Genomic DNA, 15,476 nt, shown 5'->3' on the forward strand with positions numbered 1-15,476 from the left:
TCTCTCTCTCTCTCTCTCTCTCTCGGAGGATTTTAGTTTGGCTTGATGAAATCAAATGGCTAATCACAGCCATAAGCTGTGAGACGTTAGCTGAGTGAAACAGTGTTTGCCATGCTAAAAGGTAATTGTCTCGAAAAACTTCATCAATGACAGATTCAATTCCATTTAGTAAATGTTTAATAAATGCTGTACAAACAGGCAGTCTTATCTCGCTGTGCTTAGAAAACAAATGGAAACTTTAATTGCTTTAATCATCCCTAGCTTTGACATTGTTATTGGCCTTAAAAATAGCAGTTAACAGAAACTGTCCTGCTGAGGAAATTGAACCACATTTGGAAAATGATCCGTAATTAAGATAGGGGCATCCCGAGCAGCGAGGTCCAGGCAAACTGTTGTGACTAGGAAAAACATTCCAAGTCATACAAAGCTATTCAATTAACAGAAGGACCGAAGAAAAACAACCTCCCTATTATGTATCACTTACTTTAATCAGATTGAAAGCGATTGTATCCCTTTTTGAAAATCCCCTAACACAAACATGTTAATTAACAGATAGGAGGGTGGAAAGATGTATTTTTCATTAGTGAGTGAAATAATGTTCCCCTTTAACATCAAGGAAAATCAACTGCTTACTGCAGTTAAACCAGTCAGCGGTGTAAATTCCCAGCATTTTTATTTAAAACCTCATTAATGTGTTTCAACCCAGCATAGCTGTACCTTTAATCTGCACTAAAAGGAAATAATGTGTTTCCTGCTTTATTTACCAGCCCTACTTAACAAGTGTTCCTGTACAATTAGAATTGTTAATAGATCTGGAAACAAAAGGACTTTGAAGGTGGGAAAGTGCTGACATTATTTCACGGGGGAAAAACACTCTTGAGAAAAAAGATCTGCTGTAAATGTAGTTTCCTGGAACACAGGCGCACTGCAATGTTGGTCTCTCTCATTAGAAATGCCATGCACAGGACATAAATCAGGGCCCGTAAAACATTTCATTGCCACACAACACTAAATTACACACTTGCTGGTTTTGCTACACTGATTGTGTTTAAACAGTACAATTTTACTTTATTCCCATTAAATCTATGTAGAGCTTTACAATCCATAAACAGAGTCTCTGTAATAAAAGTTAATAAATGTCAGAATTTGCATTTGGAAAAAAAAACACCCTGCCACATTTTTGCAAATATCAATCTATGAACCTTTCAACATTTCGTCAAACAAAATGCTAATTGTACCTTTAGGAATTTAAGAGACAAGTGACAAGAAATGAGATGCAATGTCCTTTCGAATCAGGAGATCAGCAAAGCTGGAATACATTAGGTGTGAGGCCAAAGCAAAGTGGATGAGGACTGTAGAGAACAGCGGATAGTGACACGATATTCATGTAATATGTTGTAATCTACAGTTTTGTATATGTTTAAGTATCGTTTAGTTGAGCTTGAGTAGTTCACACACCAGTTTTGCCATTTCACCCTTGTTTGTTAGCGCCATTCTTTTGAATACTGTTTCTTCTTCCCCTCCCTTTCCCCTTCCTTCTTACTGCATGCGATTGATATAGGACACCAATAAGTATTAATGGTAATGGCACAGATGATATAGAAATACTAAATTACAGGGATTGTGATTTAAAATAGTAATCAATACAGTCAGGCTGACCTTTTGTAGACTGCATTCTTATACAATAATGTGTTATATTAGTTATCTCTAAATTACTGCATTTCAAGATATATTAATTAGTCAGAGCCATCTTGATGCCAATACAGATCAAGGTATTCACCCTAATCCTATACCAGTGTTTTGTTTTCATTTTAAGTGTCAAAATTTCAGTGTCAAATATGTATTTCTGACTGTGTGAAACTAATAAGGCCTGGGAGTATTCTTCTGCACGCAAGGTAACATGAAGCTGTAACTACACTACACTACACTACACTAATATAGGTTAGGTTGAAGTCAGGTTTAGTTAGGTTGTTCTGATTTTGAATTCAAAAACATGTGTTTAATGTACATCACTCGTATCAGGCAGAGGTCAGTACCAGCACTGATACCCATCTAGTATATTGGTTCATTTGGGTCATTAACATAAACACCAAAAGACAAATTTGAAATTACTATACTGTTATGTGAGCCTAGCTAAAGAGGAGCTGCTAACAATTAACAGCATCAACAGGCTGTAACAATGGAAGGAACCAATGATGTGTAACCATTAGTAGTGGGTCACATTGTCTATGTTTATGTTTAGTTACCATAATCACCATATGATACTGATATGATGGTGCATGCTATGATACTAAAATTTTATATTATGAGTTAGTGCAAGAAGTCATTCTTCATTTTAGTATCCACGCTGCAATACATCAAAAAGTCTTAGCAGGGCAGCACCATGTGCTATAATATTTCTCAGTTTGCAGTAGGTTACTATGCTCTGCTGACTTAGTAAGCTATGCATCCAACAACAATGATTATTCATGTCATTCTTCAAAGGTCCTTGAGAGGATCTCGATGCAGCAGTGATTCAACCTTTCGTATTAATTCAAGCTTGGCTAAGATTGTACCATCTGGGCCCTTGTTGTTCATGATTAATGCCAAAGACTTGATTCATATGTGCAATTGGAGTTTAATAAACAAGGATTTTGGAGTTAAATGGCACATACAAATGTGTGGGATGAACTCATTCATAGTATCCAATTTGTGTTCTTCGTAATAAAGCCCACTCATAATCGCTCACTACAATCATCTCCCAGATACACAAATATGGGGATTTTGTGATTAACATAATGTGTTTCTTCCAGAGAGGAATTAATCCTACAATTCTAAGATGCCTCCAGACATATAGACATAAGATTCTTTACTTGGTCCGAATTAACTTACTACTGGTACAGGATGATTAACACTGGCACAAAAAAATAATTACTGTTCATCATTGTACAGATTAAGCATCAACAAACTTTCCCTTTTAAAATGTTGTTTGTACTAGACATTAGAGCTTTGCAAACAAAATTAACTTTGTAATTATTTTATTGCTCACATTCTTTGAGTCTATTTCAATGTCACAGTACTTGCTGCGGACTTCAACCGGGAAGGAATTACAGTATGCCTGCTGATAGTATCCCAATATGACACAGAGGCACCACACAACAGTGACCTCTACAGGAACACATAACACATCAACTGCAATCTAGTGCATGCTTACTGTGATACTGTTACATGCCTCTGCATGTTACACAGAGTGTTTCAGGTCATGGACCCTGAATTGGATGCATTATGCTTTTAAATGTACCAGATTTTGTAATATAATATAACATATAATATTAGTTTAAATTGTATTTCTCATGTTATTACCGGCCAAAGTTTGAAATGCGTTCTTAAAGTTGATTTGACTTTATACATATAGTTTATGATACAAATATGAAAGAAAATAATCTCCCCATTTACCTTGGGATACCTTTAGATTTGGCTCAACAAGGACCAATTTGGACCCATGGACTGCTCCTTGAGAAACACATTTGGTTACACAATTTGGAAAATAAATATATATATTTCTACATAAGATATTGTTTAGAAAAAACTTTACAGTATAATCTCAATTTAACATAGGATTTTACTTTTAACTACTGTATTGTTGATGTCCTAGCTACTTTAAGCTGCATACAGAAGGGATCAGAATGCCAAAAGACATTATGGCAAGGTGTAATGCAAACAGGTGAGACTGCTGCATATAACAAGTAATGCCCTCAAACACCCCGACCCCTCTGCTTTTAGTTTAAGACAAAGAACAGTGCAGAGCAGTGTCTTTAGTGAGGTAGAGGAGGAATGGGTGGGTGCCAAGCCACGCGGACCACAGCCAAGTGCAGGATCACAGATGAGGAATGAATGATGCTTAGATAAGGGACAAAGAAGGCAGACCAAACAGGAAAACTAAGAAGGGAGAATGTGCGGGGCGTTGCCTGTCTGAGCAGGAAAATGTTCTGATACGAATATGTTGTTTTGTTTTTTTGTTTGTTTTTATGTTTTATTTAATGTTGCGCTGCAATGTTTTAAGTAAATTAAGTCATCACAGAAAACATCCCAGTTCAGTTTACACACAACCAGAGCCTAAATAGAACTATGATGCGTATGGACAGTGCAGACCTTTTTCCATGCTTTTATTCATTTCAAGGTTTGAGATCAGGTAGTTTTAGAGCAAACATAAGACACACTTGTATCAGGAAATCCTGGATCCAGAGAACTATCAGAATCAAATTCAATCCTTCAATTGTTGGCCCGAGGTCCATCTGTCCACCAAAGTTTGTTCTCATCTGTTGAGGTATTAAGATATCTAGCTGACAGAGAGGCAAAACAATTAAATAACTAGTTGGAACCATGTGACTTCTTTAGTCAAAGCAGTACATCTGTTCATCTTTACTGCAATGCAGTGCATCTGTAACAGATTTCTTGAGCGGTAATGGAAACACTTTCACTAGAAATAGATCACAAATGAAGAGCAACACATTTGACTCATGAAAAGTGTGATGTGCGGTGGTAAAAAAGAAAAAGCAATTCTTGAGCTAATGTACTCGTGGCACAATTGCAGACCTTAAAATGCAAAATTAGGCCCATGAGAATAAGGCCAGAACGGGGCCAGAATGGAAAAAACGTGGGGGAATCTGCCTCTTTTCCCACACAAGGGACCAGGAGAACACAGGCTGTGTTGTACCCCCCCTTTCCTTATTACCCAACTTCTCCTTTATGTATTCAAATTCACTTCAGCAGCATAAAATTCTCCCAAGAGACAGCATTGTCCTCCTGCTTGTCCCTTGGGCTTCCCATCTCCCAGTAACATCTCTTCACTCCACACAATTTAGCCCTACACCTAGCAAACAGACGTCTTTCCACAGTTACCCTCATTTTAAATAATTTAATGAAAAATAAATAAAAAAAATAATTTTAAAGCCATTGAATGCTTAGAATGTTTAAAGGGTTTGTGCAAATTACTCAGTTTTCAGTTTTTTAGTATGGCAGTCTGAAACAAATGCACTGAATAGCCTTTCATTGATTTTACCCCCTGAATAATAATCTCTGTTGTGTTATCATGTGTGAAAATAAAGGCAACACACATTTTCCCTCTGTGTTTCGTTGCATTCAGGAAACTTAGAATAGCAAATTTTGCACTGATGGCTGAGTTGCAATTGTACAAACGCTATACTTTTATAATAACGCTGTCCAAATGCTTCAAAAGACGTGTAGGTCTGCTCTAGTGAACTTGAATGTGTGGTCCTTGGTGCATTAAGTAAGCATAACTCCAACTGTATAGCAATGAGGCTTTACTGAATGAAATGAAAAGCCTAAGGCATCAGAGTTAATACATTAACACAGGGGAGGACTCACAGACAAAAATACTAAGAAGCGGAATACAACAAATGACAGAGAACAGTCCTGATATAATTATTATTCTGGCTTGTATTTTGACAAGGGTTTGACAAGGTATACTGTAGTCAGAAACGCTGTTGATCTAAAATGTTTTAGATAAAAATGAATGAATATAAACTGGTGATGTGAACTTGTCTATCTGATGTCATGAGGGTTTCTGCCAGAGGCTCTCACCACATAAAAATCATCATATAAACCATTTTTGTGGGAGTGATTCCAAAGTATTACAATATTATCATATCTATTCATTGCTAGCATGATGCAAATAGGCTCAATGGCATGCCGGCCTCTACAAAACTCTCCCACAGGGTTCTAATAAAATAGTACAATTTCCCACTCACCATTTTCCCTCAGAAACATACCAGTCTGCAGCCCTGTGATCTGCTACAGACAAAATGAGACGCAGCAGCTACAACAGAACTGAGACAGAGTCAGGGTATTCCCTGCGCTCCTTGAATAGATAATGCTTTTCCTTCACATTCCTTTAGTCTTTCAAAAAGAATGCATCAGAGGCCAAATATTAATTCTTCTCGTCATATGGAGGAGCTACGCAAGTGGCATACTAGGATGGGCTTTTGAATGATTAAGGGAACACATAAAGGGTTTCTTGTGGCGCTTTGAACTTTTGGTAGAGTTCTGAGAACTTTCCACTTATTCCCCACTCTGCAGGAGACTTGATGTTAAAAGACAATATTAATGAAAGTTCTGTAACAGGTAGAGACAGAGGGATTAATGCAATCTAAACACAGCAAGCCTCTCAGAACTGGCTCTGGCTAGCAGTCCAATGGGGAAACACTTTTCCTCACTTTTCCTGTGTCCTCCCACCATGAATCTCCTTTAAAGAAATGCCAATAGATCCGATCACCTAATTCTCTATTCCCTTCCTCCCTCCCTCCCCAGGCCCATGAAAATGCACGTGTGGGGGAATCACTTCAAGGAATGACATTGACTGGGGATGTGCTGACTTGCACCACTGTTTGTCTTTTGATGTGAGAGATCAAATCAATGTACACAGTGTTCTCCGAGCGATGTGCAGGCATATTAGCATTAGCCCGAAGGTGCCTGCTTGCCCTCAATCATTAGTGTTGGCGTCAGACTTTCCAAATAATCAGGATTTACTCAGTGCGGTTGTGCAAAAACAGCATAACATTTAAGATGGAGGATAACGTAACGGTGTTATAGTGAGACTAACACCTACGTAAGCCATACATACTGCCTGACACTGGCATTTGTTATTGGTGTGAGCTGCGTTATTTGTCACTGGTCTGGTGTGCAATGGTGCCTTCAAATGGAAAATGCCACGCTACAATCTCCTGAGTGCTTAAGTCAGATGGATTGAATGTTCTTGAACACTGATAAAGGTTGATTCCAGGTTATGCCAACATTATAGTGGGCAAACTAATGCAGAATAATTGTAATATGTTGTCCCATCAAAAGCCAGAACAATGATATATTTTATGCTCTAAAGTTTACCTTTGCATCATAAGCAAGACATTAGCACAATGTATAAAACTTTGAGTATCTTGTGGTATACTTTCTGACAATTAGATCCACTAACAGTGTTAACACAGAAGTACTTAAAAAATAATTGTTTAAATAAACTATTAAGGGGTGCAACTTTTAGATTAATAAGGCATAAGGATCTTGGCAGTGCATTTCTGCCACATTTGAACATATGAATTCATATTGTTTGCCTGTAACTGCTAATGATCAAAGTTGAGGGGGGGATTCTCCTGAGTGTAGGTTATGAGATGAGATGAGGAGGGAGAGAGAATGGAAGAGGGAGAGAAAGAACTGCTTTGCTGCCCTGCTTTGAACACTTTTACACTTTCCAACAAGCTTTGTTTTTTAATTGGCTGAAATTAATCTTAGGGATGTAGATGCCTGATTTGCATTCATTAAAACCCAACCAAAAGAAGTCATGCTTAATTCCAATCAAATTTGCTTAATTATGCATGGCGAGATATTCCCAAATGAGCTGTGGATTTTTGTTAGACCCTTTTTTGTTTCCTATAGCAAATAAAATGTAATGAAGCTGTCTTTTTGTGTTTTACTGAATGTTGAGGAGCATATGAGGAGCACCTTGAGCCTGGGCTGAAAACAATATTACTGCTAAAGTAATTATAAGAATCTGCATTTTTCATTGTTAATTGTGGATGTCAGCATCATTAATTTTAATTTACGGCAGGCAATAAAATTAAGAATACTTTGTGCTGATGTTTTAAATCATGCCTGTGAAGGGGACACATAATGCAACTTAAATCTCAAGTAGATATTGATTGGGGTGGATAGTCTTTTCTATGAATCTTAAATAGGCAGACGTTGGGAATCTGCTTAAGACTTCACTTTTACGAGTTAACTCCAGCACCAGATAGCACAAGTGCAATACAATTAAAGAAGTGTCAGTTTATGCACACACACACACACACACACACACACACATACACACACACACACACACACACACACACACACACACACACTTAATCAGCAAACTGCATAACAACAGAATGATGTTGAACTAGATAACAGTCATAGAGCAGTGAAAGCAATACAATATAATCAGACCATGACTATAATGTCTTAATAAAGAGTTTAGGATAAGAACAAGTCTGCATATATTTGACATATCCAAAGAAGATATTGTGAATCAAGCTACACGTTCTGAGCAGTTTTCAATAGTCATTGTTTTCATATTTCCTATTTTCATGTCATATTAATTAGATTGTCTGACATTGTAGGGCTGTTTGTGCAGACAGAAAGAAAAAGCAGAATGGAGCAGTTTGAGGTGTGGTACTGTACAGTACGTGGTCTATGGGGGATGACATTATGTGTTTCTGCTCCAACACTTGATTTATAGCTTCATTTGGACCATGCTTGTACGAAACACATCCTGCTGCTGCAGGAGCTTTAGTGCATTGTAGTCTGAAAACAAAGGAAGAATAAAATTGATCTTTCTGGACACACACAAAATCAATGAATGGCTATTTCCTGTTCCGTGGCATGTTAGTCCAACTGACTTGCTCAATCCTTGAACTTTCCTTGTGTCCTCGTTGCTGGAGAGGAAAGGTCTTCAGAGTTCAGTGGAAACTTAAGATGATGTCAGTGTGGATCCTTTGGATCAGAGAATCTTTGTTTTCACTCTGTGCCTCAACCCTTTAAAAGAAAATATTGAAAGGGCCACAGGTTCCTATTTATGGTATCGCTTGCTTGTTTCATTCCATGTTTTGTTTTAAATTTGTATCCTGTTGACTTTATGATAGTCTACTTTTCTATGAAAAAATATTGAACTATTACAGCCAAAGGAAAAAACAAAAACAAAAGCCAACTCATAAATGTATGTCTTGAAATGTGTGAACTAATTTGGTGAAATTGCACGTGCTTGACTATCATTCCAGAGGATGTGTTTGTACCTGTTGTACAATGCATTCTATTCTCTAACAAGGTGATTGTGTTTCCAACACAAAAAGGCTTCCACAGTGATGTTCAATTGTTCCTTTTCAGGCTGGCTGTTAGCCAGCAGCTCCTTCATGACACATGGAGCTGGTACACTATCAGCTCCCTTCTTCTCTTCCTGTCTGCTTTTCTGGCGGTGACTGAAGCAAGTCACTCTAATGCAACAATGATGGTGATTTCACTCTGCTTATCGAAGCGAGTAAGTACTTAAGCAGCTGCTTGTACTTTGATCCAATTTACTTCCTGAATGTGTGCTTCCTCATGCACAGTAAACAGGCCTGCCTAAGTTGTCATTAGTTCAAAGCCAAGGCAAATAGTTCACGATTATTGTTTGTTCCTTTTTTTTTGTTCTACTTTTAACAGTAGCTCTGTTAACAAAAGTGAGTTAACTTTCGTGACAGGCCCTCTCAATATGGGGCATATTTCAGGTATCAATTTGTACGTTATGGCAATGGCCATTTAATATTGCCAGCGGAGCTCTGGAGGCTGAACGGAAAAGCCATAAGTTGAATACCGCAACCTTTAACATCATTGTGTGCTTGACTCATCCCCAAGGAGAGGACAGATAAAAGATGATCAGTAAGAAAATTGATAGCACTGATTTAATAAACATCCTCAAAATGATCTCTGTGACCTGCAGGTAGCGCGGCAGTCACTCGTACTTCGCCTGGGTTAAAGAATCAAGTGAGATGATTCATTTGAGTGACTGAGGTAGTTGAGTTTGATGGATCATTCTTAAAAGCATCATTGCTAATCTTCAGCTCCTCTTTTTTAGGTTATTCACAGATCAGTGAGTTTTCCGGCTAATCCTGGACCTGACGCTGCTCTTGTCTGTGTACATGGTATTTATCATACTCTGACAGGGAGAGTCCTTCAGACGACAAATAACCTTCAGAGAGGGGAGGCAGGCAAGCAGTAGGTGTGCAGTTATTTTGGATACATTTCACAGTGGAGTAGGAAAGCTGCATGGGGAGATGTATGGTGTCCTTGTTGGGTGCGGAGAGATGGACCCCTCTCCGTTTCCTGGCATAATCATTCTGAGCCTCAGCCATGCCTTCGACAACTCAATCAGACAGCCCTCTACCTGTAAAGTGGCTGGGTTGATTTGATTGCCATTTTTATTGGATCCCGGTCACATAAATCAAACCAATGGGGACGGCTGTACAGACGTGACCACTCGTCATTCGCTAGTAGCCTTGGAAACATTGTTTCGGGGGCTGCGTGGCTGTCATCAGAGGTAAATCAGGGGTCTGAAGTTTCTTTCCTCCAACACAGGAGCATGGAGTTAAATCATCTTGAAAATTGATGTCACTGTGCCCAAGTGTTTTCACCTATCCCTTGGATAGAGTCCCATCAACTGGTGACAATGTCAGCACTTTTACCCTTCTCTCAAAAAAGAATGTTTCCTGTCCTAAGGCCTAGTGGCCTGTAGTAGCTGATAAGAGCCGTTAAAGTTTTGACCTCTTTCATTCTGCTTGTTTAACATGTAATACAATCCAACCCAAACAACAACAACAACAACACCGTTTTAAGTTATATGCAATAAACTTTCAGTAGTGAATTTGTTGCCAATTTATGATACATTCATTTACGGTTAGATATATTTGTATTGTGAGAGTAACATATGCTATAGAATAAAATAAGTCTCCATTGTAGATAGTAGAATTTAGAGACCCTGTCTTTAAAACGTAATACATTGTTCATGGCTACACACTGTCTGGTGAGCTTTTTGATTCAGTGTGAACTGATTAAGTCTATCATGTCCACCAGCGCTTACAGTGGGAACATATTAGATTAAATACAGGTAGCTAATTTCCTCCTCTGCATGGGTGAGTGGGAGTATGAATGAAAGTGATGTAAAATTAATTTAGACCTCTAAAAGTTTGATCACGCTGAGGCTATTTTGGTTCTCATGATGACAAGTAATAGGAGGTTGTTGCTTTCTAACCTCACAATATTACCATGTATGCCTATAGGGCTTTCAGGATCAATTTCATTCAGCATAAATATCACTTGATCTGTAAAACAAATTAGAAATAATAAAAGCAATAAAAATGCACACAAGCTCTATTGAGATGTCCCTCCTAGCCATGTGTCAAGACTGAAGACATTAATGATACACGGAGGAGAGAAAATTACCATCTAGGATACGTCCGAACCAGTAAACTGGTAAACAAGCTGGCCGTTAGGAGTGGGGATGATTTGAATCAACAAGGGTGAACAGATATGGATACTCGGCGCATTAGTGTTAATAGGAATAGATTATGGAGGGATTTCGTGGAGTGACCTTCAGTGCACTAATTGAAATAGTATTCCGAGTCAGCAGTAGAGTAATCAACTTAAACACAGAATCATAAATCATCATGAATAGCGCTGTCACAATCAAGCCATTAGCCTCGTGTTTTTTCCCCAGCAACCTCATGAAAATATCTGCCACACCGATCCGTAGGTTAATAGGAACAGAAATGGCATTTAGAGTCTATTTGGATCAAATGTACTGTGAGCTTGAAAGTAGAACTTTGCTAATTTGCAGGTAATGTGAATTGATGTAGTAAGGGTTGAAGATAGTTTGAGCAACGAGTGAACACGGTAACTGTGGAAAAGCGCAAGAGCTTGATAGAGCCTTGATCATAACGCTGCTTTGTCTTCTCTCTATTGTACAGTGTGTAACCAAGGGGCCCAGTAGTGGCTAGATATGTTATCAGGCAGGGGTTAAGTAATCATGTTTGCTTGCTGTGACCTTTGTCTTTTGTTATTAATTATGGCTGACAAAAACGCAATAAATTGTGGGGCCTTAGAGCTACACGTGCTAACTCTTAGAATGTGCAGGGAGCAACTTAGGTGATCATTGCAAAATTCATAACAGCACTGTGTTTGTGTCTGATGTTGCGGGTTGTTAGTTACTAGCTTAGCTTTACTCTAATCCACTTAATGCAATTTGATTTTGTTATTATCACTGGTATGTATTTCAAGTATCAATACGGAGTGCTTTGTCAAAGTTTACAACATCTATATTAATATCAACAAGTGCCCTCGCAGTAAATAGCTTTTTAATTGCAACTAAAGTGAATGAATTAGATACTAAACAGTCGGTTAGTGTCAGTAAAATGTCTTTCACACAACAATACACAGCAAATTTGTCAGAAATGCTGATAAGAGGGCCGATCCTGAGCGCTTACATGGCATTAATCAAATAGCAGGTCTAATTAAAAGCGCTTTAAACAAAGCTTTTTTTCTAAATGTTGCTCAGGTATGGCAATAATTTTTGATCAGCCAAGCCTGGAAGACAAATAATTAGAACTGCCACAGCGGCCTGATGAGTGATGTCAGCATCTCCGAGTGACCTTCCCCTGCTAATTAATTTTCATTCCAGGGAAAAAAGACCCCGTTGTTGCACATTATTAATTGAGTTCATGAAAAGATGCACCTGATTAATTTTTGTTGATAATACTTGTCATTCTGGCCGCCGTTCGTAATCATTTTATGGGTTTTCATCTTAGTGTTTTTCAAAGTTGATCTAAGTCATCTTTACTGGAGATTAATTTGTCCAAAGTAGAGCTGCCCTGTCCTAACACACAAGCCGGGCCTTTGTCTGTCTCACTTAGTTGAACAAAAGGTTTCTCTTTATTGGCATTTGATTATTATTATTTACACATTTAACAAATTTATAGTGGGCACATAATAAGAGTAAGTGAGAATGATTAACCTAACCAATTAACAATTACCTTTTATTACCAAACAATTTTGTGTAACATGCCACAAAATTCAAGTTAAGTGGCTTTGTAAAAAGTTGTGGCATCAAAATCCTTTGAGACACAAAACAGTAAGCCTATTTCTGCATATTTGACTCATGTATTGAAGTAGGCTAGATGAAAGTACGGACCACAGTAAAATGCCAGGAAAAACTAACAACAATGGAATGTGTTATTGCTGAAACAATATGTGTAACATCATTACAGGTGACGTGATCACCAATATTTCATGCAGTTCCCCCAAACTTATGGAAAAGTTACAGATCTATCACCAAATAACATAAGTTCTGATATGGAACACAAACAAAATTCACAAAAAACACAATACCCAGAATATCTGCTCAGACGTGTACCTAAAATAGTTTGTAAAAAACGTAAAATGATAAACCATTCACAAACATCATTTATTACAGGTCACATGACATGGTGCTCTTTGGAAGCTTTTATATAGACCTTACTGGTCCACTAATACCATATCTAATGTCCCTTTCCTAAAATTCAGCCTTGGTGCCGAATTACAGCCACTAGAGCCAGGCCCACAATGAGCTTTTCTTTGTATTTGCAATTTCTGTAGTCTGAGTCTGTAGCTTTTGAGGAGGAAAGGGGGCGGGGGGGGGGGGGGGGGGGGGGGGGGGGGGGGGGGGGGGGGGGGCCAAGGTGGAGGCTTGGGGTGTGGCCTTGACCAACTGCTACTTTGCTCGTTTGAAAGCCATGATGTCTCTCTATCATGGGTGGGCCAAATTCTCTGGGTGGACAAAGCAGAGAAAGGGGAGGTAACCTTGCTCCTTGTGAGGTCATAAGGAGCAAGATTCCAGACTGCCCCATCTGAGCTTTACTTTCCTCAAAAGCAGAGCAGGATACCTAGAGCTCGGTTTACACCTATCACCATTTCTAGCCACTGGGGGACAATAGGCAGGCTGGGGGACATCATATTAAGGTTAAAAAAAACGTATAAAGACAAATGTACATGCAATGAAATCTTTAATGGAGGGAATTGGGGAAATGTAATATTTTACATTAGCTGGGTATCAGACTTTAAACAGCCTTGTTCTAAAGTGGAAGGAAAATACAATCCAGGAAGACCATTTTGTGTAATAGATCCAGGAGTTTGAAGGTTTATCAAATGCCAAAACCCTGCACAGTGGATTGTAATACAACCAGTTTGTATTTTACAAGTCAAATCATGAGATGAATTACAGAACTACCTATTTCTAGTTACATTGCCGGATGATGTTGCATTGTGTTGTGGCAAGAGCTGGGCCAGGTTCAACTATACTGGTAAGACAACCTCACATTTTCTCTGATATGCCAACACATTGGCCTCATTCTGGCTGGTAATATGATGGAGTTCAGAAGGGAGCCGGCACAATATGAAACTGATGTGCCGGTGCAGTCCACAATTTGTTCCCAAAAGCTGGCAGCAACATCTGCTTCTGCCGTCTTGAGCTGTACTATTTGTCATAGAGGCAGCAAAGATTTTTCTTAAGGAAACAATGAATGCATATGACAGTGGGTTGAGCTCTGATAGCTGTACTGAATACAGTTTAATATCTGCTGTACTGTTGCTGTGGCTTTCTAAAGCTAATAACTATAAAGTTATCTGTTAACAAGTATTACCTTGACTTGAGGTCGACTTGCAATCATCATTTTGGGGATCGGAGGAGCTTGCCAACTCTCAAGCCAGGAGGAGTGGATGGACCGCATTGCAGCGGCACTGCAGCCACAAAATCCCAAACACTGCAAATTTAAAAGCAAGTTGTCCCATTAGGATGTTAGTATTACCCATATCAAAAAGTAAACTGCAATGCAATGAAGTTGAGTCCACTCTTCCAAGCATTGTGTTCAACATAAATCCCACACGTTAAACAGAACTATGACAAACCATTATTCCACCATTATCATCATCCTCATCATCAGTTAGACACAATGGAAAATTATTTATTCAGGAAGAATGAAAATGGCTATCCTTAGATAATGAATGATTAAAGTTGAACAAAAAACAGTAGCACTGACATGCCATGAGTTTTATTTATTAGATTCGTTTCTGACAAATCAGGAGCTAATATAATTATAAAACAGAACTCAGGAAAAAATGTTAAATTGTTAAAATTTCTAAATCTTAACTCTCACGAAATTCCCTTTTCATACTTGTCCACCTTAATTCAATAGGGTTGCATTACTACAATTAAAGATTGTTCTTTAAGTCCATGGCAGACATGGACAGATGACTAAAAAATTAACATGACATGGAAGCTCATGTACGGTGGCCGACAGGGGCAAACGCCCTGCAACTTCAGAAAACACAGCAAATAGACAAAACACAAGCAAATTAAGAAAACAATGTCATTAATCACAACACATGCGCAACATTTAGCAAACATGTTGCATAAACACACAACACAACCAAATACATAAACGATGAGCGAAAGAGATGCAAATTAAAAAAAACGATGCAAAAAGAAAAGCAAAAACAAATGCAACAAAAAACACTGCATCCAGATTACACAACGGAAGTTGTCCAGGCCTCTAGAGGGAGCGCTCAGTGGGACAGCTTGACCTTAAACCCAAGGGGAGAGAGAGAGAAAGAGCCGGGACCATAGACTGTATACCTATTGATGGGCTATGGCCAGGACCCGTTCAATCCATAGACTGTATAATATTAGCTAATATTAATTTGCTATTAATAATCATAATAATAATAATATATACATGAGCAGAGCTATACAATATGGTTCAAATCTCAGAATGGTGTGAAACAGTGTACTACTGCAAATATTAAGTCTATATTTGAGATATGTTTTCTCTTGTTTGGTGGGTGTCTCGGCTCGGGTCACAGGTTATACTTAATCAGCAAAGACG

At 38.5% G+C, this 15,476-nt stretch overlaps 1 protein-coding gene across 10 annotated transcripts in view; it reads right to left on the bottom strand.

Annotated features, from left to right (window-relative positions):
• Positions 1–15,476, bottom strand: part of dachd (dachshund d) — a 118,379-nt gene that overhangs the window by 100,251 nt on the left and 2,652 nt on the right. For all 10 annotated transcript variants that reach the window (XM_034885137.1, XM_034885133.1, XM_034885135.1 and 7 more), the window contains exon 2: positions 14,235–14,354. In XM_034885137.1, coding sequence (XP_034741028.1) covers positions 14,235–14,321 — 87 coding nt within the window. In that variant the 5' untranslated portion in view covers positions 14,322–14,354. The remainder of the gene's footprint in view (positions 1–14,234; positions 14,355–15,476) is intronic.

Source organism: Etheostoma cragini, chromosome 11, assembly GCF_013103735.1.
Source record: "Etheostoma cragini isolate CJK2018 chromosome 11, CSU_Ecrag_1.0, whole genome shotgun sequence".
NCBI lineage: Eukaryota > Metazoa > Chordata > Actinopteri > Perciformes > Percidae > Etheostoma > Etheostoma cragini.